Here is a 25112-nt window from a genome sequence, read left to right as displayed (position 1 = left end):
TGAAACTTGTGCGGGGAACGTGCTAGCTGGAGAATATGTTTCACGTAGCCCATACGTCATGTTCCTTTTTTCTCATTCTCGGTGTACAGACTGACTAGAATTAGTATAATATCGTATCTAGATAAAAGAGAGGTAAATAGAAATTCGCGAAACGATATGCGATACACCTAAAAACAACCGAAACGTTTCGAATACAAAGCATAGCCAATACCGAGATCCACGTGACTATAAACTATAAAGTGGAATCTTACATCGAGGAAAGTATAACGAAGATTATCCGTGGAATGTCCTTTTGACAATTGGATAAAAAAAGGATTACGAAGGATGCAGCTGATTACCGAAGCTTATCACTAACATAGTTTCTTTTTAAAAGGCGAAAAAGAGTATAAGAAGAAGAGACAGAGAATATTATTCTATGTATATTTTTGGCTAATGATTCTTGCATAAAGAACATCTTCCTTTATTCTATTATCTTGCACGTATTATATATCTCAATCTGATAAGCACTTTGTCATTGAATTCGTTACCGCGTTCGGACATTTAAATCGATGGTTATAAATCTTTTTCATTCTTCTTCGATTCTTTAATAACGTAGTAATTTTCGTAACACGAGCACCTCTGTTCTTGATTAATTATAATAAATAAAGCAAGACCAAGTATACAATATAACGTAACAAAGCGTAAACTATCCAGTTTAATGAATAACCCGTTTGTTTCAGCGAGATGACACGGATATTAATTTTCCTCGTATTCGTTACGACGACTTTAACGATACGATCATCGAATAGTCACGCTAAAAGTGCCGTCAAGTATGGCGGAATAAATATTTTTGGATTACATTTAGATACATCTTTAATGATATGCGCGTTCTCAATATGCGAGTAGACTTTACACGACAAATGTGTTAAAAATACACGAAATAGAAATCACACTTTGCACTGTTATCGATCGATCTTTCGATGGAGAAAAATATCGATACGATGGAAATTATGATAGGTCCCGCTCTCCTAACGAAACTCTTCGGCAAATTTTCTTATAAAACATGGTACTATCGGAGAAAGAAATAAAAAGATGTAAAATTAAGCACATACTATATATCTCTACGACATTGTTGTAACGACATTAAGAAACGATAAGAATAGGGAAGTTTGGAAAAAGGGAGTAAAAGTTAGATTAGGATTAGGAGCCGATCGAAGGCATTATATCATTACTCTACTGATTGTCAAATACAATCTTCGATCTTTGCTGCTAATCTCCGTCGCTAGCATTTTTAATATTAATATTCGTTTGCACTGGCGCGTCTCAGGGATTAATACTACTCGATTCAGCGACTTTAACTAAAAATCAACGATCGAAATCTCTCCGGTTTCGTCAGCTAGTCTACATTCCGTCGAAATAAACGATGTCACCGGTATCGTTCATCACTTTAACGTCGTCTCTCGACCGAATCGTACGTCTCGTACATGTCGACGACAGTGATCGACACGGTTTGCTAAATAAAATAGAAATATGCTGGTAACGTTCGTACAAACTATAAACTTTTCCTCCGCGTGTACCTGTGACCGGAACGATCCAGCGTTCTAACAAAAATGTTGAAAATTTCGATCGCGCATCGTACGCGAAGATGGCACAACGCGATCGATATATTCAGAAATTTTCCTCCCTCGTTCAAATTACTCGTTCAAGTAGCAACGAACATCGCTTTTCTCGGATTCCACGTAAACACACATTGAAATTCACGAGTGGAAATATAGGGAAAACGGACGTTACTGCGACTGTGACGACGAGCGAGACTGGACAGAAATGGACGGGGTTGAAAACACATTGGCTCGTGTCCGACATAAACCGACGCCGTTCGTACTATTTGCAAGAAATATTGGACATCTACTTTCGAAGAAACTTGGGGAATATCAGGATACGCTCGCCGGTTAGGCTTTGGATTATAACTTCGCCTAGACATTTATTTCGTCCTTTTCTCGTGATGAAAAACGAGAATGCTACTCGTACGATTCGTACAGAATCAACGAGTTGAGTGCACATTTAAACCCGTAAACGCTTCTCATAATCACAATTGAGCAATTGAGATTCAACGCTCGGTGTGAGTATTTCTTTCCTTTTTTTCTCTCTCTCTCTCTCTTTTAATGTTTTCCGTATTATCTAGAAAATAGCCCGAGGATAAGACAAGGATAATTACGTATCGATAATTGAAGTGGCTTGATACTTAAGATTACTTTGTGGATGTATGGCTCACAGAAGGTGGCAGATTAATTAAGGTTGAACTACTTAGCCTGGATGTTCTTGGCTCGATCTCCAAGGACATGCGATATAGATCCTTCTCGTTTAGCATCAACGACGGGTCCAGCAGATAATTCGTAACTTTCGTTATCAGTTCGATCTTGTAGGGTGTCTGCTGGAAATGTCGTATCTCTCGAATCACGTGGGCAATCTGGAAATAAATCGAAAAATTTCCTCCAAATTTCAAACTCGATTTAAAGAATTGGCTCGAGCTAAGCAAGTTTATACGTTTTCAATTCGCGATATCTCTCTCTTCTCTCTCTTTCATTTTTTACAGTAACAATTTTACGACATGACCGAGTAACGAGTAAACCGATTTACCATTCTCATTTTGGAAAAGTTTAAAAGGCCATCTTCGGTCATAGTTGGTGTACCCTCTTCTATGAAAGAAAGATCGGTCAGATATAATCCTAAATAAGGAATGCAAGGTGGATCGCATCGATGCAAAGCGTCCCGTAGGTTTCTAAAGCGACCGTCCGAAGACACGATATTCTGTAGTCTCTCGATCGTTTGCTTCGTCTATAAAACAAACGAAACAGCTCGTATACGTTCGTCATTCGGCATTTTAATATCGCCGAACTCGCGTGATCGTCCCTTACCGTTTTCGAAACTTTTTCCCAAGTCTTTTTCAATCTGAAGACGCTGCTGTTTGTAAAAGCTGCGCAAATCTGCAGCACACCGTTGTAATTGTGCAAAACCCTGCTGATATCCGCGACCGCGGCCCATTTCTCGATCGCTGCAACTCTCGCTGACATGTTCGAACGTCGGATAATCTCGGAGACGACCAACTGCGACACTTCGTTGAATCTCTTCGTCATCAAGAGAATGTGCGGTGCGCGTGTAGCCTTGTCAGTTTTCATCCACGCTTGTCCAAGAAATTCCCTACGCAGAAATAGAAGCGGATTACAAATACTTTGGATGTCAGCGTTCCTGTATCGATGGATACGAGTCGAACGAATCTTCTTTATCCAAAAACATTTATTTTCACGGTGAAACTTCAACGATTCATAAACGGAGCAACGAGTTAATACGTTTGGATAACTTACTCGCTTGAAATAGACACGAAGATCTTGTGATCCAAGTACGTCATTTGCTCTGCGATTTCAAGCGCCGATAGCGTCTCGATGCTTTCTTTCGTTTGCACCTGAAATCGCGTGACGATATTTTTCAATATATTACGGTTTGTGGCACAATGTCTTTGACTAGGAAAAATACAAAAGAAGAATTAACTATGTCTATTTAGTATCGTGGGTTATCGATGTTTCACGTATACGTACAGTGGGAGATGCCAACAGTTTCTTCAGATCCACTTTGTTGCTCTCTGGCTCTTCTTTCGTGATCAATCGAAGAAGTTGGCTCGCGGCTTTGTGTTCAGCCGGAAGAAGATTCGAGCAGTACATGATATCCTCGAGAAACTCGATCGTCAGATTTTTCAACGTCTGATCAGACTCGAAGTCTTGAGCGTGTTTCGAGACCCAATGCCTCAAAACGTTTAACACTCGCATCGTGGCTGCAGTTGACATGACCGACTCCTTGCGCCTGTTTTTGTCTCGACAAGAACCACTGCGATTATTTCCATCAATGCCTTTGTCCGGGGGGTTGCTCGACGCAGATGTTGCAATTGCGAATGCAGTTGCAGCCGTCGAGGTACTACTCCTAGATATATAGATTAGCAACGTTAATCCTTTCTGCTTTGAATTTGTTTTTGTGCTGTTTGTACATATTAAATGGACACATAGTGTTTATCTTTTTACCGTTATGATTATTCTTTTGAATAGTATGAAACGTTTCGCCTATGACATTACACATAATTCGTTACATAACATGCATATCTTTAGCATTTGTAAATTGTTATACCATTTAATTCCTCGTATTATTCAAATAAATAATCATAAAGTATATTATTTAATTAGTAGTTTGTTATTGGTTAACATACTGTTGCCTATTCGAGTATATTCGTTAATAAACATAATATTGTTTATTCTACCATATTTTTTAGGAAATTCCATTTCGAGAATTATCGTGATTCGAATCAAAGCTTTTCCTTTTCCAGAGATAGGCTTTTAATTTGAGCGAATATCTTTTACGTTGAAAATCTTCGGTGAAGCACAGATATTAAATTACTCGACAGTTTCGTAACATCGGATGATTACTGTTTATGAACATGTTTGTTCCCCATCAACTTTAGGCCGTACAACATTTCAATAATCAGTAAATTTACATATTATAATTTGTAATATTAAAATATAAATTTACTAATTAAGACGAAAGAATATCAAACTTTATATCGTTCATCATTTTATAGACAATAGTGAACATCTAAGTGTGACGATTAAAAGACACATATTTCTTTCTTTGTTATCTACAAACTACTCAGCACATTACGAAGAAAAAAAAGAAAAGAAAAATCTAAATCTTTTTCTACTGATCATTCGAAATACGCTGAATCTTACAACTTCTTTATCACTTGAATTTGTATTTTGCAGTGTCAACCGTATTTATCTTCCGCCACGGTATTCTCAATGAACTATCGAGAAACGTATCGACAGACGTTTGAACATCGAATTATACGTAGGAAAATATTAGTTCAAGTTTATTCCTTAAATTTTTATGTCACATACATATTGCGAATGACGAATTGTATAAATAAAAATAATAAAACTTTAATTAGATTTGAATTTTAATATTGTTAATATCGACGCTATATACACATGTATATGTATAATATATGCATCGTACAATTTTTTGCGACAAAAAAATACTGATTATTAAATAAATCAGCCTATTGCGAATGATTTCTCTAATCTAGAATCTAATGTGCACTAGTGTGCGCCTTGCTGTCTAGTTGATTAACAAATACCGACAATGCAATAGCTGTATCCAGCTGCTGTACTAAACTATAACCGCGGTAGAGACACTATTACCGCGAATATCAATTAATACAAGACGTCTAAACAGTTCAAACTATTTCTATTTCGTTTAGCTCGCCCATGATGCAGGATAATTAGTAATAAAATGAAAGTAGGTAGTACGAAACATAACAAATGTTTAAGAAATATATTACAAGATATCGATACAGCTTTGATTATTTCCTTTGAAAAATAAATATTGAGATAACAAAAACATTTGAAAAAATATTATGCCATTATAATATAAAATCTTGGTTTTAAGATAGTCGATATTTAGAATAAATCAGGTTCGGGTATTCATGCATTCAAAATCTTGTCCATTATTCGAGAAAAGTAGGTTTGTAAAAAGATTTTGTACAAGTTATAGTTCTTCTGAAATAGGACTTCGTACCGTCTTGCGATTCGTATTATGCGTTACTATAGTTTAAACTATTTGCGACTTAAATTATAAAAAATAACTACGTCGAATTACATGACGACCGATGTTATATTCTTTGTAGGCGGTGAATTTTATTTTTAATAAATTTAAGAAGAGCTAGATACCTTTCGGGATGTATGGAAATTTAGAAATTTTGCAATGTGCTTCAAGTGAACGTGAGCAATAAAACGACGAGATAGCATACACGTGAGTTTGTGAAAGAGATAGAGATCATCATGCGCCACATAGAGTGAAAAATAGCAGTGTTTCAGAAGCAGAAACGATGACACTTACCAGATAGGTACAGGTCCAACGCTATAAGTGACACAAAACGTCATATGAAATACAGTTGCATTAAAATAACTAAAGTATTATCCTGGATTGAAAAATTCATTTGGTGAAAATAAGCATGTCGAGTTACGAATAGAAACGATTCACGTCGATATTGGAATCGACAGTACGTTCTTTCGAAAGAATATTATTCACGTATTATCGTGTTGAATAATAAATATCGTATAAAACGTACGAAATCGCGAAAGCGAGCTTGGACAATCGATTTTACAACTAAATTACAATACGTATACTTTCGAATCCGTTCGTTCGTGTCACTGAAAAAATATAATTGTCCAATTACCAACTCAAACCTGAAATCTTGGAATTTCGATGTATCGCTCGATCTCCTAAGGATAAACGATATACGTAGAGATAAAAGAAAGTGATATTAAAGTAGAAGAATATCAGATATACGATGGTCGTTAATTATAATAAGGAAAAGCTATATACTTTGTAGTAAAAATAATATAATAAGATACACATAAATTTTCCAATCGTTACGTATGCAGTACTTCATAAATAATAGAGATAATAGATGATAGTGTTGTTTAAACGAGGATAGAAAAATACGAATATCTCTGTCTACAAGAAAAACAAGGAAGATTTATTTGTAGGCGGAAGAAAACACGTAAGAATACCGAGACAAAGCACTCATGCGTAAGAAAGTGAAAAATACCTTTATTACAGTCAACATTCATTAGCGATACCGTGAAACGAAATAGAGATAATTTTTCTTCTTTTTTTTTTTCTCTTCTCTTCTGTTTCAAGATACAAACGTCTGTACAAATTAGTTCCTTAATTATATTCGCGGTACACGTTCGATAGAATGATTAATCGTTATTTTAACGTAATATTATGGTATCTCAATTAGCTCGATACAATTTATACATGTCCTCGAAGTTGCATGCTAATGTTTTCTTCAAATGGATACGGTAGATGACTATAAACGTTGTTCGATCGTATTTTCTGTATAAAGACGACGATATCGTATAGTTTTCGGGAAATGAAAACCTCGGATCGATCGACATGCGCACTTTTTTTTATGATGCGTACAACAACGTATGGATATACATAGACAGTTAAACACGTCAGGAATACTCGAACGAACCTTCGATGACTCTGCCGAAAGCTGGTAATCACTACTCCAGCTTTGCTGGAAACCTGGTCATGTTGGAAGTTGCCTTGTTGGGAAGACATTTCGATTTCTTGAATCGATCGCCTGCTCATCCAATAATTCTGCAAAACGCAAATAGCCTATTCAATATTTCATTTATATTTCAACCAAAAATACTATTAGCGTTACGTAGTAACGTAGCTCGTTGTACGTTAAATCCTTTGTAATATCGGCAATAATACCTCGATTAAAAATATTATTAATTTAGAGAAAATGAACTATCACCGGCCTTCTGTACCATATACTTCCCTACGTTCTACTTATTTCAATTACTATGACACGTTATGCACGTTATGCATATGTATCTGTGTGTATGAATAGCATTAAGTGTATCAAAGAAACATATTTCTCCACATACTCCAGTTATCGTAGAAATCGAGCTACTTCTCGCGGTAGCCGCAGGAGCAGAGGCGATGGATGCTCTATGTTCGTTATGATGTAGATGTTGCCTCTGTTGATTCAGCTGATTTTGTTGAGGAGACGGCGGCTGAGCCGATGGACTGCTGCTTTCACTTTCTTTCACGGGCTGTTTCTCTTTCTCGTGTTTGCTTGCTTCGTTCTCGGTTGTTTCGATGGCTGTCGCCTTTGGAGTTGTAGGAGTTTTCGTCGGTGTCTCCTCTTTCGCTTGTTTCGATGTTTCAGACTCGGCATCCTCGTAGATAAACTGTTCCTCTGATAATTTGGAAATAATTGTATGAAAAAGTTATAATGGAACAGCCTGTGTGAAGGAGCCATGCGACGAGTGGCGTGTTAAGCTTTAATTTCGTAATCAGCGTACCCCCTTTTGGCGGATCCGTTGCTACAGGTGTATCGGTTTCTTCGGAGACGCCACGCGAATAAGTAACCCCATCCTGTGGACTTCGATCCGATCCTGATCCTGACCCTGAACCAGTTGACCCAACCAACGTAACAGAACTCAGATTGCTAGGAGAGGACGGTGCGCTTATTACCGTATTATCTGAAATTAATTACGCTATTATTTAATATCAGCTATCGCGAAACGCGTTTGTCACGGTAAGATATTATATGATAAAAAGAATTTTTTTAATAATTTACAGTCAATTTTCCTTCAAGTGGCGTAATTTCTTACTGTATCCGGATAGTTATTAACGGAGGTATAATAGATTGGAAAATATTACCTTTTTTAAGAGTAACGCCGCTTAATAATACTGCATGCGTAACATAGGTGAGACGAAATTATTTAAATAATATTAATATATATATATCAATGCAAAGGCCTCGGAAAAGAAAAAGAGGAGAAGAGGAAGAAGAGAACGAACCACTATATTAACATCGACCTATATGTTGGTTTTAAACGAGTGTTCCGTTTTATCCCACCACTTGAGCCAAGCGGATATTTCAATACATCCGGAAAATCATATTTTCCGTCATGATCAACTACTTCTCTTCGCAAAGTGCTTCATCCTTTCATAGCTTAAGGCCTAGTGAAGACTTCTAATGGAATCCTATGCCTATCGCCTTCTGATGGTTTGTTCTTGCAATCTAAAGTTAACCGTTCTATCCTAGTTTTTAAAATAAATTTTATAAAAGAAGAAAATAGATCTTAATAATTGTCTTCGAACAGAAATTCGACTTGCAGTTATTCTATGATTTCTATTACCTATTCCTTGGATACGATTAAAAAACCGTGCACTTTTTCCGAAATTTGATCTTACCCGTGAGTGTCTCAGAGCTGGACGAAACACCAATGACCTTTGGTATCGTTAAATGACAGCCATCGTCTTCTTCTTTCTTTTCTTTGTCCACGCGAATGCTGATTTTTCGTGGTGTTGCAGGAGATTGAGAACCAATGGACGCAGTGGACGATTGTATAGTAGGACTTCGTTTTATAATTGAAGGAGCTTCCGAAATCAAACCTAGTTGCTGCTCCTCGTCCACTAAAATAATTATTAATCGACAGTTACAAATATTTTTAGTGATACGAATTGATAGAACTCATAGAATAACTTTCGCGCATATTTTGTGGTATTAACAATGGCAAGTTTGTTACGTTAGTTTGTTGTTATATCGCGCGCTTATTAATCACGAACACTGACGCATATTTGAATAGACATTAGCAATACGTAATCGTTTATTAGCAGACAGAGTCGTTGAATCGTTAACGTTGATAATACAATAACGTTAACGCGTTAAAAAACATATCGCTCGAGTAAAATAATAGAAAATGCGATAATTCTTCTAATAAAACTAGATATATGCTATTGCGTCATGCAACAATCTTCAAAATAATTACGATCTACTTAACTGCATACCGTAATGTGAAACAGAGCTACTTAAAAGAGAAATCTTAAATAATTTGCAAATATATTATTTTAATACATAATTTGCCGCTTGAACTACTTAAATGCTTCGCTATAAATACTTCGTGCGATTTGCAACGATCGAAAAGTATTTGTACGTGACTCGTAATTATTTGACAATACATTACAAACAGAGGAGCGTTATTCTATGCGTATAATCTATAAAACTATTTTATCTAATTCTGCTACCAGATTTTACTTTTTCAAGACAGTGGCCATCTAAGTACGATTTATCGCTTCTGCAAACGCAAAGGAAGCTAATGCTACGCTCGTTTACTTTAATAAACGATTTACCCTTTTTATATCCGCCACTGCGCCAATATCCCTTTGAATTGAGCGTGTATCCGCCGCTGCTAGAGTCACAGGAACCGTGACTCTTCGCTTCACGGCTGTCGCTTATTTCCGATCCGTATCCTATATACGAAAAAAAAAAAAAAAAATGAAAGGTGAATTTTTCAGAGACAATTTATCGATATTTTCTTCCGTGAAACCACTTTTTAATAACGTAAGATTAATGTACAAGTCGATAAATATACCAGAAACTGAACTAGCCCCGCTGGTTCTTCGTGGTGAAACGCTGCTTCGTCTTCTATCGTCCACGTGCAATTGCGAGTCCGCTGTGTTTCCGCCCAATACGTCTAAGGATCTGGTGGACATACACATTTACATCCAATTAGAAAAGTCGAAGTTTCTCATATTTCACGCGTACGTTACAACTTGTTTCACGGAGAGACAGGATTATCACAATCCAGTACGCTCGGTCAGAAGGATGCTTTCGTATGAAACAAGAATGGGCAACAGATTCAGAAACTTACACCAGGGAACCAGTAGGCATCTCGGCATCGGGTGGCTCAGCCTCGTAAAACACTTTCTTCAGAGCTTCCAGTACAGTAACGCCACTGGTGAATACTCGATACGTTAACAAAAACGTATTGAGAAAATCTATACTGAGAAATCTGAGATCCGTCAGACGTTGAAGTAGTCGTTCAGGAGTGGCTGATCGGATTTGCGGCACCTTGCAGGAATTTAAGGTCCTACTGAATCTGATATCTACGTCATCCTTGAACAGTTTCGGGTCGTTCCTGATAGATTGAGGCATCGTGACGGAACTAGTGTCCGACAACGAGCCTCGAACTAAATCGTTGAACTGAACGTTGTCCATACACTGGCTGATATCGCTTATCCAAGCAGCTTTCTCCTTCATTCGTTAATTAAAAGTTTCGTTAATTTGCCTTTCCTCGCAAATGGAAAATATAAAATGTAATTAAAGAGAGATAATTCAAGAGATTCTGAAGAGAGAATTTTCTGAGAGAAAATTAACAAGAACGTAGGTATCTATGGCAGATGATTCTTAATAAATAATAATTATATATTATATGGATAATAATCGTTGTTATAATCGTTTTACGCTGTACCTGAATAGTAGGAGCTACGAGGTGTACGGTAACTTGAGATCCGCCAGATTTTAAGTCGAGTATGATTTTGAAGTCACGGTTCTGCAGTTGGCTACTGGCACTTCCGCTACCACTTCCGCTGCTCTCGCTGATGCCGCTGGACATCGAACATACTGACAGTTCTAAAATCAGTTTGCAATCACGGCAATACAATATTAATTATGTGTAAAGTATTTAACACACTTTTGCAAAAGACAGATCATCCACTGCTTGGAATGTCGCCGCAGGCCCAAAGTCGAAGAAGCTTGAAGTGTTGCAAATAAATGCATAAAAAATTAAAAATAGAAGGAAGGAGCATTCTAAGTATAGGGAAGCAGCTGGTCTACTTAAAGATCTAAAAATAAGACATTTTAAAGGAAGACAGACGATAGTTGACTATTTTCTTTACTACTAGGAGCTAGGAGCGTTAAAAAGTCCTCGTGTCGAATCCGCTGATCGATTAGTCGTTTAAATACTTAACAAATTTGTGGAAATCAATTTTTACAACAAATTTTCAAACTAAGAATGATACTTGTTGCCGTTCGAAGCTGCTAGAATTTCGCAAGAATTTACGTTTAGTTACAATTAAGAAACCACCTACTAAGTGCAAAAGATTAAGTCGATTGCAGTAGCATGAGATTACAAGGTAAAGCACTAAGAAGCCTTAGTCGAAGAATAATAATGTTGTAATACCATCGTCATCTGCGGTACTCTGTTCGTTAGGGTCCTCCACTAACACCGCATCGGAAAGAGGTATTTTTCCTATTTGTGGGACAAGATTCAAACGACCATCGTCGTCCGATTGACGCGTCGTTAGTAACAAATGATTGGAAAAGAGAAAGCACTGTCTGACTGCTTCCTTATCGCCACCACCTTTGCCTCCAAACGTCGCGCTCAATCTACTTCGAGCTCCTTTTGGTTTATCTAAGATTTGGATGAGCGTACCTGAAAAACATAAAGTAGCAAGTTAATAAGAAAGAATCTTTTGTCAAAGAATGGACAAAATATCACGAATCGGTGAATTAATTTGTTCAAAAACTTTGCGCGCAATAATATTTTCAAATATATATACATAAAAAGTATATAATTAATTTTAGCAAAATACCATTGCCTGGAACAAAATTACGAAAGTTTGTTATTAACTCGTACCTTGCTCGATTCGATACGTATATGAGTTATTTTGTTGACAAGTCGGCATAGAACAACAACAACAAAAGGCAGAAAATTATCCACCAGTATTTTCGATGTATCTGAATATCCTTGATCCCTAATACTATCATTTGTACACCTCCTTGGTCCCCGTTATTTCGATAATACCTCCAACAAATACGAGTCACCTCTCGATAAAATTTACGTGATCACATTTTCAACACACGCTGAATTGTTCACCAATCGAACTGCAAAATGGAGCTCGTATGTGCTCGTATATATATATATACATATATTTGTCTCTCGTCCCGCTAACCCCATGATACAACTTTCAAATTATCAGTCGGTAGTTCTAGAAGCTACAATTTCCTTCTCTGATTCCTTTAAGCGTTATTACAAACGTAGAAAATTTACAATTCTGGCGATACCAATGTCAGGAGAAAACCATCCGCGGGCGGGGCTTTTCCTGCACGCTATAAAGACGGAAGGACGTTTGCGTGGTAGCCATGTGATGCGATATCAAACACGAGGGATCAGGGCTGTGTTAACAAACGATCCATCCTTCTCGCAGAGAATTCCAATTTACGCAAACGCGTGTTCGTGCAGAACGAAAATATCATGCACTAGAGCGTGAAAATTTGTCAACGAATATCGTTTTACAGATACAGCAGGTAATTTGCGTAATCTTTTATTGAGACGCGAAAGTGATCTAGCAAGATGACGAGAGTCGCGTTCTACCTCAAAACGTGTCTGCACTTGTGCCCTATCGAGCACGTTGTTTGAGAAACATCTCTGAAGAAGACTGCTTCTAAATATCTCGAAAATGTTTTTAAGCAATTTTTGCCATTCCTACGACGGCCCTGACGATACTTGTTGCGCATGATCCAGCAGTTTCGGCGTAGATCACGTGCATACGAATATACAACCCCATCGATTCTGGGGCACGTAGGGACGCGCTTGCGCCACGTACTCCGAATTTTCATTTCTCATGGACATTCCGGTAAAACCTTGGACGAGACGTTCACGTGTAGCCAGCTCGACCGAGTTGACTTTACCGACTGCGTCTAAGAATTTTCCATCGATTTTCTCGGTTCAAGGTAAAGGGAAAGCGAAGCTTCGATAGAATCTCGTTACCGACGTCATTGGCAAAGGAAAATGTAAATTTCTACTCGGTGAAGCAATTCGTGATACCAGTAACCGAAATAAAGGAAAAATGTACGTACGATGTGCTTGTAATGAATTACAGTAGCTGTGAAATATTCAAATTTAGATACGCTTTTAGTTATTATCCGGTCGACCATATCAATCGTATACTAATTCGAACATGGAGATTATCGATCGACCAAATTGAAAGTAACTAATTCGCAACTTTAAACTTCTTCCATCCTTCCCACTATTCGCACTACCATAAAAATAGATGTATAGAGAAAATGAGTAATGTCGCTCACCCTGTCTGACGAACACTTGATTCACGTCGAGTAAAATATCGCAGCCCTCTACGATCATTCGTTCTACGGCCAAGTTTTTTCGTAAATTTTCTGTTTCACTGACCTGAAATAACGTGAATATATTAAATCCTGAATATATCAATAATCAATAGTTAATACTATATTACGGAATTAAGCAATCAAAACACGTTGCTCTGGAATGATTAACCAACAGATTAATTAAATATACGATTAGTACCTCGTCGTGCATTTGTCTCGATAAATATTCCAATTGTTGCCTCGCATTTTGTAAACTTTTTCGTTCAACGTGATCGTAAGGAGTGTGGGCCAATAATTCGTGCAGCGTAATAATGTATCTTGGAATCTGAAAAATATGTGCAGAAAATTATCTCTGGTCACCTTATTATCCTCGAAATTATTTTAATTAATATTCAATTTAACGTTAGTCGCTTGCAGTAGAATTCATCGATCAATTCTAGTGGATGTCAGATATAAATTACAATATTAATCCACGTATCAGGCAATTTCTAGGATAGTATTACCTAAAACGTCGTTAATCGTTAACCCCAATCGTATTTAAACCCAAAACACGTAGGAAACAAGGTCTTGAAAATGTAACTACGGTATTAATATTCAACGATAGCAGTCGCTTATCGCTTTGCAAAATTTAACTACATCGTGTATCATGCACGACACTGCAGATAATTCTCTTTAATCCGATTAATCGCATTTGAGGTAAGGTCATGTTCGTACAAATATTAGAATTTCTTGGTACTCCTCCTTGCCCCCCTTCTTTACGGTTCTCTCTTACTCCTAACTTCTCTTGCCCTTTTTTCATTCGTCGCGTATAAAAAAAATACTTAATGAGATTTGTCTCGTTATCCTATGAAGAGTTGTTGCGATAATACACGGTATAAAGCGCGTATAATCCCTGAAAACGACGAAACAAAAAAAAAAGGACGTATTATACTATATTTATAATTCAAGCGCGATAATGGAAATTATTTGTGGAATATTTATTAGAAAATGGTAAGACAGCATGCTGCAAAAAGGACTAGTGTAGAAAAAATAAGGAAAAATTGGAATATTCTAATACGTAAAATCCCTCTAAATAAATTTACCTTCAAAATATTAAAAAATTTGTTTTTCATGTGCGCTGCGTGGGAAAGTGGCCAACGCAGTTCCTATGTATATATCGATTTATAAAGTAACGAAACAATTCAGCCATTAATAATAAATGTTAACCCCTAGCATTTTTTTACGTTGTTAGTAAAAATAAACTTCTCCACGCGTAATTACAATTTACAGATACCGTAACGAGCACAGCGTGACAAAAATTTACATGCATTATAAGAGAAAAATAAGACGACGCGCGACGCCGCTCCGTTTAATCACCAACGCTTAAACGAAAAGTGGAAAAAGAAATGAAATCTATTTTGTTCCGAAATGAAATTTCCACATCGAGTGGTCCTTTACCTACGGGCCACAATTTTGCTGATCGGGGCACGCAGGATTTTCTAGAATTATGACCGGTGATCACAACTAGTCGGAAACTGTTCGTAACATTATTACTCTCTTTTATCGTTAATTGGTCAATAGCTGTGCAATACGTGACAGAAATATCGGCCGATGAAATAGAAACCCGGAAATATTTCTCCAGGCATGTTGTATACGTAAAGCAAAATAAAAGCCGTTAATTAAAAGCTCGATTAATTCCTATCGATAAGTGACGGATAGATTTTCAAGGTTTACCGCTGTTAATCGACGTTTAATCAATTTGTTTATCGAAGCAAATTGAATAATAATAATGTGACGTACCTGATGCATAGGATACGTTAAAAAGGTCTCCAGTGAACGTCCTCCGCAAGCAGTCTTGTTCTCCAATCTAGTGAGCAATGCAGCGAACGAAGGTGATGATTGCTTGCATTCAGTCAACACTTGAAGACTGTAATGGTGGTTCCTGACGTATTCTTGATAAATTGACAACATTGGTAGTAACATGTCGAACAAATCGCCTGAAATCACCGAACATGATTCTTTCTATCGCTAGCACAGCAACATTCTAACGAAGAATTCCTCCATATTGTTACATAATCTTATATGGTACATTGCCAATTAATAACAAATAAGAATTAACCAGAATGTTACCTAAACGTTATCTCTGGATCGAATGGCTTAATAGAAATGAAACTACGTACCTAAAACTAAAGTGGGCCAGCTCTCCATACGAGAAGTGAGACCCTTCAGGAAGATCTGATGAAGGAACAACACTGTTTCGCTATTCAAAAATATGCTATTCACATCCTCGTGACTACAAGGGGGTTTCTTTGAACTGGCAGCCATCTTAAAAGGCCTCAAGAAACAGCTTACTAATATCTCCATCTGTTCCGTATATTCTTCTTCGGCTTCCACCATTTGAAACACTAAGCTGAAATATTAAGAAAATCCGTTTTGTCTTCTGTTTTTCTCCCTGCTAGGCAAAGCAAAAGATAAATACACGGGGAAACGGAACACATATATTTTGAATTAATCGAATATATGAACGAATATTTCCACTTATGATAATTTAGCCTGCTAGATTGAAGAACAGTCAAGGATATTAATTTCATTTTGCCTCTAATTAGTTGTTGGGATAATTATCGCAGCTGCACGTGGAAGGCATAGTACGATTAGCGAATCGGCCTCCCACTCAAAGCTAATGAGTTTCCGCCTCGAGAGATCATTACTTCCAATATGCCTGGAAGGAAATGACGCAGCGTTCGCCAATGAATCTTCGTGTTTCACGTGAAACTAAAATTACAGTCGCTTCGTACTCTGGTGATTGTAGTTTCACGTAGCAACTAACTAACAATGTTTTCTATGTTTATATCACACCGAGTTGTCATTCTGAATGGAGAAATTACAACTAACTTATATTACGTACGTTAGTGGCTTTTAACGAGTTGTAGGTAAAATCGTAACGTTAGGAGATATAAAAGCGAAAAGCCAGATCGCAATTACTCCTCCTTCGATCGATATATGTTATGACCTAATCGTCAAATCCTAGCACCGAATGCAACAGACATTTGAAATTAAACGCGAATATATAGTTTAGCCTGTTTCTGTTTCTTCGCGTCTTTAGTTGGTACAAACGTGTAGTAGCCAGTAGCAAAGTTTCGATGTCTACAATTGGCAAGAATGATACTTAGACTAATGTGAATACAGAGCCGAATGTAGAGAAAGAATGCACTTAACGATCCTGGACGAGTCTCAACATTTTCTGGAAATAGGTGCAAAGTTTACCTGGTTTAAATGAGCGAAGCAGAGGAACGCAGAGAGAATGTGGCAGCAGACAAGCGCAAAGGTACATGTACATGTACTTATACGATGTTGCGGTAGAAGATGAATACCAACAAGATCAATTTCAAAGTGCCTTTGAGAGAGTAAGTCTAACAGGAATTTAGGATATGTTTAATGGCTTTTATATAATTTATACAAAGCTTTGTTCATCTTTCCGTGCTCCCATACCAAATCCAAACTAAACACAAACAGGTATAATTTAGTATAAAATTATTCCTACGATAAGTAAAAGTTTTAGATTAAATTCAGCTGTTTGATCATCGTTTAAATATGGTAGCCGAAAATGATTATTTAATAACGTATCGTCTCGTTTCGCTACTTTTACATAATGTTTCAAATATGTCTGAGTATAGGAGGTTAAAATTACAGCAAAAACCGCGCCAATTGTCTGAATGACTAATTAATAATGAAACTGGTCGTTAATCAGCGCACATAGCGTACTAAGTACAAAATTCTACCAGGCAAATAATGCTCTATATTATTTATCGAAGCAAAGTTCGCTATCTGCAATTGTTTTGCTGTGAGACAGCGAGCGTGAGACTCGAGGGACAGAGTGCTGCCTCTGTTTGTTCAGTTCTTTTCCTCAATCAAACATTTATTAAGCGAATACACGTCTCGGGAGAGTATTTAATCGAATGAGAACACGAGCAACACGAAACAAACGTAACAAGCTCGATGGTGACAAACATGTACCGTAATAAACAATTCGTCTAAGTACTTTTCGAAACGAACAATGTTGCATAATCAACGTCGCGTTAAACCACTATTTAGTAATTGAATATCATTTAATATTACACAAATATTATCGCTGACATTTCACAGATACATACGAATCGTATTACCCCTATTAAAGCGTAATTGTTATCGATACAGTACACGGTTGTTTCGATTATTCGACAGGCTATTTATTTGCAAGTAAATCAATTTCAATGTACACCTGTTTCAAGATCAATGTATACAGGGTGGTTGGTAACTGGTGGTACAAGCGGAAAGGGGGTGATTCTACGCGAAAAAAGAAGTCAAAAATATAGAATAAAAATTTAAAAATTTAAAAATTTAAAAATTTAAAAATTTAAAAATTTAAAAATTTGAAAATTTAAAATTTAAAAATTTAAAAATTTAAACATTTAAAATTTAAAAATTTAAAAATTTAAAAATTTTAAAAATTTTGAAAATAACGTGAATCGAGACAACGATCTAGATCCGTTATAACGAGACGCGATAAAGTAGACGCGTACCGAGCGACAATTCAAAGTCGATTTTCTCGAAAACAAAGCCTCGAACGAAAAATTTTTATTCCATATTTTCGACTTCTTTTTTCGCGTAGAATCACCCCCTTTCCGCTTGTACCGCCAGTTACCAACCACCCTGTAATGTACATCACGTATAGTAATCGTATAACCAACATATACAGTTAAATCAATTAATTGATCAAAACTAATTCACATCTGTACCCTGTAAGATAGCGTTAATGTTTGAGATACTACAGGATAGGACGCTATATTAATCCCATTTGAATTTATCCCTTGTTCCATCTTCCATCGCCGTCTTTACAAAAATATTTAACGTTGAAGTTTTCATATTCTAAGAATTTGATCTAATAATCGTAATTAGATTCGAGAAAGCTTTCAGCACCGTTGCTATCTTAGGTGATTGTTACGCGTTTATGTTAAAGATTGAACGAATAAGGACAGTAATTCCTACCTGTTCCGCTTACGCATGCTCTCAGCATGAGGGCTTTTAATGTACTGCTCGACGATCTGCTTCCAACGCCTGCGGCACAGCCAACCCCTGAAGAAGCTTTGAACCTTTTTAATTTTCTGCATCTCGATCGAGCCTTCGCTGATATCTCGTAATCCAAACGCTGAAATTCCCGAACCATGTGCCTCGTATCCAAAAGTGGATCCCGACATGTATAAACTGCCAGTGCCTTGGGACATGGTCCTTTGAACTCCCGGTCTTCCTGTATACGACGAAGCTACAGGCCTTAACTCTTTCTTCAGGGCGCACAGCTGCAAGAACGCGAATCACACAAAATAACGTGAGAATAAAGCGAGAAAAACTCGAAAAATTCGTTCTTCGAAATTATCGAAAGTGTCGAGATAGATTATGTCACGATATCATGTATAATGCGTGATATGGCCTTAAATCGCTTTAATAGACAAATACTGAAATGTACTATGCCGATTTAATTAAAGGGGAACTAACAAAGTAGAATTTTCATTATGATACGAATACGCGAATTCCTTCTTTTTTTATTTTAAGATATAAATTAGAATGGACATTCTCGTATTTAATATACGGGACTTTTCAGGTCAAGGAATTTTTGTAACATCGAGCTACCTATTCTTCTAATGATCTTTATATGCGTATACTCGGAGAGGAACGAATATCTGTTAATTATATTAATGGAAAGTAAGAGATTATACCGTACACGATGTATATATATATTTTTCATTCCAATTGCCATCGCTGTTAATACTTTCTTCGTAGTATTTTGTTTCTTGGAAAAAGGCAATTCATTTTATACGCGAAATTAGATTCGTTGTTATAACATCGGAGAAAGTTTTAACGAAACCTTATCGTATAGCAGACTGTAACCATAACGGGCCATCCTTATCTCACGAAATACTGTTGCGGCAAGGGACGATCGGAGTTTAGGAAACGTTTACGACGTTTCCCATAGCCGTCATTGTTAAACCGTAACGAAACCCAGGAACCTGTTCACGAATGTGACGATAACGTTTCGAGAGTAACTATGTTTCCGTCATAGTTGCAACAATGTGAATAATTTTGTCTCTCTTGTTGTATCGTTTGTATTATGTGGAAAATAAGTACGTGTACAATCGTTTGAGTTGTTATGCAAATTGATGTTTGACGTCGTGTCACATTACGAAGAATCGTGACAACACCCTTCGGGGTGAATTTCCTAGCTAATTGAAATAATCTTAGCTCCAATTCCACTATTTGAAGATTAGGCGAAGCTAGTGTTTAACATACTTCTCCTCGGAGCTTCTTTATTTCTGATGCGAGCTCCTCGCATTGCTGTGTGTACTGCCACTTGGCCGTCTTCTCGGACTCGACAATCTGCAACAGGTGCAAATGCTTCTGCTCGAGCTCCTCCTTTTGCAACAGCAATCTGTTGAAACTGCAATGAATAATCAAGTTGCTAGTGGAACAGATACATATCTGCCTCCGTGCTTACGTTTTAATTAGGTCAAAATTCATCGTAATTCCAGCTAAGTAAAAGATTTTAATACAATTCTGACTATCTTAAGCCGTGGTAGATTTAGTCAGAGATTGATAAACAACATACAGCTACAGCAGATGTTAAACTATGAAATTACAAATAGAAAGCTAGTGTTGTTCGTCCTTTTCTATCGCTAGTTACGTATTTTTGCAATATTTTTTACAATATTTATACGTAATAGTTTTAGAATGGCATTCCATCTGACTTGTTATCGTACATATTGTTAAAGCCGATTTTAGATACTACAGTGACTCGTAAAACTGTTGCAACCCTTTTTATTTAAAAGTTAGGAGGATTAGAGCTTACCACATGACGCATAAAAAATTTTTGAAAAAATTGCAATTGTTAGCAATCGCGAAGGAAAAAAGTAAACGTCGCATTCTTTAACTTTCTTATCGTATGCTTAAAATTGTATTCATTCCAATTGAAATTTTTTTCAAATTTCCTTTATACCTCATTTAGTAAGCTAACCCTCCTAAAATCTGCAAAAGCTTCAAAACGTTTGGTACAATTTTAAAAAACTTATCCGATCTCAAATTTGCAACGAGTTCGCGAATCACTGTAGACGGTACAACTGTAAACGAGCTTGACATATTAACGAGTTAAGAATCACTTTGGAAAAGCGTGCAGTAGTTTCAAGTAGTATCGAACCGAAATTGATCAGAAAACAGAGTCTAAGCGTTCCATGTACGCTATTAGATGGTTTGTTTCTTTTATATCTCCATTGGGTAATTTCATTTTATTCCCGTCTTCCTCGTGCATTCTTTTCGTATGCACCGATAGCTTAGAATATATTGAAATTTCCGATGAAAATGAAAGTTGTCAACAGCGTACCATTTTCTATTTAAATATCTTTCCGTATCATATATCTCGATTCGAACAAACGATTTTTATTAGTACAAGTGCAAATAACTCCAATTCCCCTACCAACTGAAATTTAATCGATAGCCACTAGTCCTTTCACGCGATGACAAACAGCAAACTCGGTAGCATCCCAAAAACATGCTATTGGCGAACGTAATACGAGTAACATTACATCGTGTCGAGTCGCAAAATGTGAAATGATAGTAATCAGAGAAACCAGTAACTCAGAAGAGCAAACGTACGTATGTATATAATATATATGTTGGTAATATAAATCCACGTTGATCTAAGGAAGAAGATATCCTTTTCGTACGTATCCTCTCCAAGGATTATAAAAGTCGGCTTCGATAAGAGAGAACAATATTAAAATATAAGTCTGCACGTTTTCTCCGGCTCTTTATCCATTTCAGATCTTACTTGATCCTATTCGGACACGGATAAAATTACTTTTATGTTAAAATACAGGAAACCCCGATTCTGATCATTGAAATTTCGTTCAAATTTCGTTCAAATTTTGTTAATAATGGTCGTGAATCGATAAAAGAAGGATCAGGGGCAACGGTAGGTTGCCCGCTTGCTTTGGCAAAAGAAAAAAGAACGGACGATGAACAACATGCGATGTTAGTGACGCACGTAGAGAACGTTATGGTCGTTTGACACACCTGTAGGCATTGCCAGCGCGATCACGTTTGTCACATAGGCAAAACCATTAAGGCACTAACGTGAAAAAGAACAGACAAGCCAACCACGATCTAAAAATCTATGGCAGCCGTGCGAGCTACGGAAATAAAAAAATGAAAATAATCTTATTGCTATCTTAGAAAATACGAGAAAGGACGAGAAGTTATTTTATGATTTATTTCTCCACTCTTTTCATATCGTTAAGCTCTGCTTCTTTTGATATTTTAAACACCTTGGACCCGAACTATGCGAAGATATCATCGTTTTAATCACGCTCATTTCGACCTATAAATTACACACATAATATATAGTTACCTAGCTTCTCGTATAGCTTCGATCCACGTTTTGCAGTCTGACTCTGTAGCCGCTTTTAGCTCGTATGATCGTTGATTCTCCCTTCTATAGGATATCGCGAAACAGTGCTGAAACACATCGTGTAGCAAAAGCATAATTAATCAAATTCCATTTCGTATCTGTGGAATGATGCGTTTACGGCGAAGTTCGTGTAAACTTAACTTGTTCGCTATGCTCGTTGTCGATGATACGGCTAATTACGAGAACAAGCGTAAGAATTTGAAAGAATCTCGTTCGTTTATCATTCCCCGATAGATCGACTAAAATCTTGAAGAAACCGTGTTTCAATATAAATCGTTGCAATAGCAACCGTAGCGATGGATAGGGTCGTTGCGTGGCAGCTTCGGACTTTGAAAATTCATCGAAAAGTTTCAATGAACCAGAAACAAATATACAAAAGGCAGAGATGTGGGCGTGATAAAATATGCGCCATGTCGAGTCAGGCGTTAAATACATTCCGACCGATCAGGTACTCGTAATTGTACATTTCGCCGTATTGACTCAAGCGTTTTATTATAACCCGCGACATCGTACTGCGGGTATGTTGTCAAGCGTACGATCTACACGAGAGAGCGAACGCACGAGAGAGCATGTGGCCTATTGTAAACGAAACCTCGGTCCGAGGTCGGCAACTAGTGTACCGTACGAGCGTACAGTATGTTTGTCAACGATCGAAGATGTGTACGGCCAGTTGCAACGAAATTATGCTGACAGAGTGTCCAAAACTCGAATCCGCTGCAACTTCCAGCGACACGAGCAATAATCTAGATTCAACTGATGCAACTATTTAGGTCGACGAAATCGATGTCAACGAAATTCTTGATTAATTTGAGAAACTGTCGTGAGAAGACGCAAAGATGGGAAATTGTTTGCGAGAGAGATTTCGAATTCGTTGCTTGGTCGTTCGTATCGAATATTGAAACAAATAAGCTTTCAATTCCAAACCGTATTTACGTGTACAAATAAAACGATATTCCTTGTACGAAGTGGAAAGCTTTTACGAAACATACTGAATTATTCTAACAGTAATAGTAATTTCATGAAGACACACGAAGATGAGAACGCAGTAGTGGAAAGGAAATATTTTACGACATGTTACGAACAGATTATGCGTTTTATACACGAGAAGCGTATTATTAATACAAAAGTGAATGTTATCAATAAACGAAAGTGTAGATTTGTCGATGCGATGAGTAGCGTTGGCGTTGCACGAAGAATTTAGTTTTTTTTACTACAAACAAATTTTACTGCGTTTTGATTCTCGCGCCACACGGATAGAAGTTTTCTTGCTACTGCCTCGATTTTCAGTATCGCTCGACACTCTCTGCTTCGAACTTCTAATTTCTCAGATTGCGAAATCGTGTTTCCATATGTTACATGTTGCGATACGTCATTGATCGTGTTTCGTTTCTTCCGTAGACGTACGACTTAACCGAACATCCGTAAACTTCACGACAAATACGTTCGCTGCTTAAAAAAAGGTACGTTTCAATGGAAAGAACGAATACAAAGGTAGCGCGATAAGTTCGCGTAAAACATTCCGGAACTGATCGAAAGCGTTGAAACAAAGTGATGAAAAAGACAGACGTTTAATAAATCTCTGAGAGATCTGTCGTCGACATCGGTATATCTCGACAGAGAAAAACATCGGAACCAGAAGTTCTTATTATCGAGTCGATTACGGTCCTGTGTACAAGGCGAGCCAACGGGACGCCAGTAATCCATCAAGCGGTTGTCAAGCACGTACTTTCTCCACCACGAGGACGCATATTAGACGTTACTTACAGACAATTTGCCGCCGACTCGGCTACGAAAGTTTCTCTCAGGGGAGAAAACGGTTCTTGGCTCTCGCCTTTCCGCCCTGTGCTCGAGTTTCAATTTTTTTCTTTTTTTTTTTTGCGATGCCAATTAAGGTAGGGAAGTTTTATGATAGGATCCCTAGAGAAGAGCGGAAATAATCCCTTTTCTGTCTCACTTGACCTATTACGTCAGTGTTTTCGCCGCGCTCCTGCTTCTCCACGAAATTCTCAGACTGCCGCAGTTTATTCATGCGTTATCCGCCTCAAAGATCTGTCCTGCTTTACATAACCTTTAGCGGAAAGCCTGACACGACTTCGCCATGATTTCGTATAGCATCAAATTCATAATTTCTCACGTTCTGCCTTCGCGAGAATAATTACGCGTTTATCTTCGAAACGCGATCGTACGATATGATACAAGTTAACGGTACGAAAGAAAATAAATATCGAATGTTTCCTAATCTTTTATTCGCACGCGATGCTTTACAAACGTAGCATTAGTTGAATAATGTTTCTCATTAACGTCAAAATCGTTCAAACGCCAACTTTTCTTGCCCCATTTATATTTAGGTCGTGCTAATTGCTCTCCGTTTTAAAGTCAGCTAGGTTTATGACAGAGATCCTCAGGCAAATGGAAATAATTTCTTCCATGTCTTGGCAATCTATCGCGTCACGATTTGCTTCAGAATTCCGTTTCAGCGTGGGATTGCAAGTTCGAACGATCGTCGATCGCGCCTAGCTGTACGATAAAGTAAAGGAATCGAACGATTTTTCGTCGTAGAATTCGTCGAAATCGTAGAATTGTGGAAAGGCATTCGACGCGTGATATACACTAATTTACTAATCAAATATACGAGGAATTGTAAATGTACATGTAGAGCATCTTTCGAAACTTGGCTAAACTGTGAGGTCGCGATTCGATCGAAATTCAGGACAAACAACGCGCGAATATGCGAATAGGTATACTGTCGTTTCGACGAAAGAGGGACTATTAATAGTAATCATCGCTAGGGAATTAATGTTCCTTTGGCCAACGTGGATTAAAGTCAGCCTCCAACCACTCCCTTTAACTTTGATACTCTGCAGGGGATATGCGGACAAGGCCATTCTGTGTTTCTATCCTACCTTTCTCATTTGTTAGCCTAATTCGCGTGGTTCTGCTTGTTTCGTTATCTTTTCATTCGCCTAATTACGTTCTGCGCACATGTCGTATGTTGGTACGAGAAAATAGTTCTCGAATTATCGCTCTTTTCACAACGTTGAATTCGTCCAACTTTTATAATATCGTTCAACTTCTAATTGCATTAAAAATATTAGTAAGAACGCAAAGTGTGGCAAAATTCTT

The 25112-nt window shown here is 37.4% G+C and overlaps 1 protein-coding gene across 6 annotated transcripts in view; it reads right to left on the bottom strand.

Moving 5' to 3' along the window:
- Nucleotides 1-2132: 2132 nt before the first annotated feature.
- LOC117232814 (ras-specific guanine nucleotide-releasing factor 1-like) overlaps nt 2133-25112 on the bottom strand; it is a 49415-nt gene continuing 26435 nt past the window's right edge. The window contains exons 5-27 of one of the 6 annotated variants that reach the window (XM_033492484.1): nt 21930-22036; nt 19820-19967; nt 18524-18831; nt 15679-15908; nt 15299-15495; nt 13719-13844; nt 13481-13583; nt 11577-11828; nt 11088-11148; nt 10866-11001; nt 10266-10648; nt 9987-10096; nt 9745-9864; nt 8806-9027; nt 7908-8087; nt 7488-7801; nt 7064-7191; nt 5917-5937; nt 3573-3951; nt 3342-3439; nt 2895-3177; nt 2617-2814; nt 2133-2446 (exon numbers count right to left, since the gene is read on the bottom strand). In XM_033492484.1, the coding sequence (XP_033348375.1) occupies nt 2228-2446; nt 2617-2814; nt 2895-3177; nt 3342-3439; nt 3573-3951; nt 5917-5937; nt 7064-7191; nt 7488-7801; nt 7908-8087; nt 8806-9027; nt 9745-9864; nt 9987-10096; nt 10266-10648; nt 10866-11001; nt 11088-11148; nt 11577-11828; nt 13481-13583; nt 13719-13844; nt 15299-15495; nt 15679-15908; nt 18524-18831; nt 19820-19967; nt 21930-22036 (4323 nt within the window). In that variant the 3' untranslated portion in view covers nt 2133-2227. Of the gene's footprint in view, nt 2447-2616; nt 2815-2894; nt 3178-3341; nt 3440-3572; nt 3952-5916; nt 5938-7063; nt 7192-7487; nt 7802-7907; nt 8088-8805; nt 9028-9744; nt 9865-9986; nt 10097-10265; nt 10649-10865; nt 11027-11087; nt 11149-11576; nt 11829-13480; nt 13584-13718; nt 13845-15298; nt 15496-15678; nt 15909-18523; nt 18832-19819; nt 19968-21929; nt 22037-25112 lie in introns of all 6 variants that reach the window. The other 5 variants (XM_033492487.1, XM_033492490.1, XM_033492488.1 and 2 more) reach the window with 5 other exon arrangements.

This window comes from Bombus vosnesenskii, unplaced genomic scaffold, assembly GCF_011952255.1.
Source record: "Bombus vosnesenskii isolate JDL3184/JDL3185 unplaced genomic scaffold, Bvos_JDL3184-5_v1.1 scf7180000013293, whole genome shotgun sequence".
NCBI classification, from domain to species: domain Eukaryota; kingdom Metazoa; phylum Arthropoda; class Insecta; order Hymenoptera; family Apidae; genus Bombus; species Bombus vosnesenskii.
The sequence above is the reverse complement of the archived record's forward strand: the minus strand, read 5'-3'. Positions and strand labels throughout refer to the sequence as shown.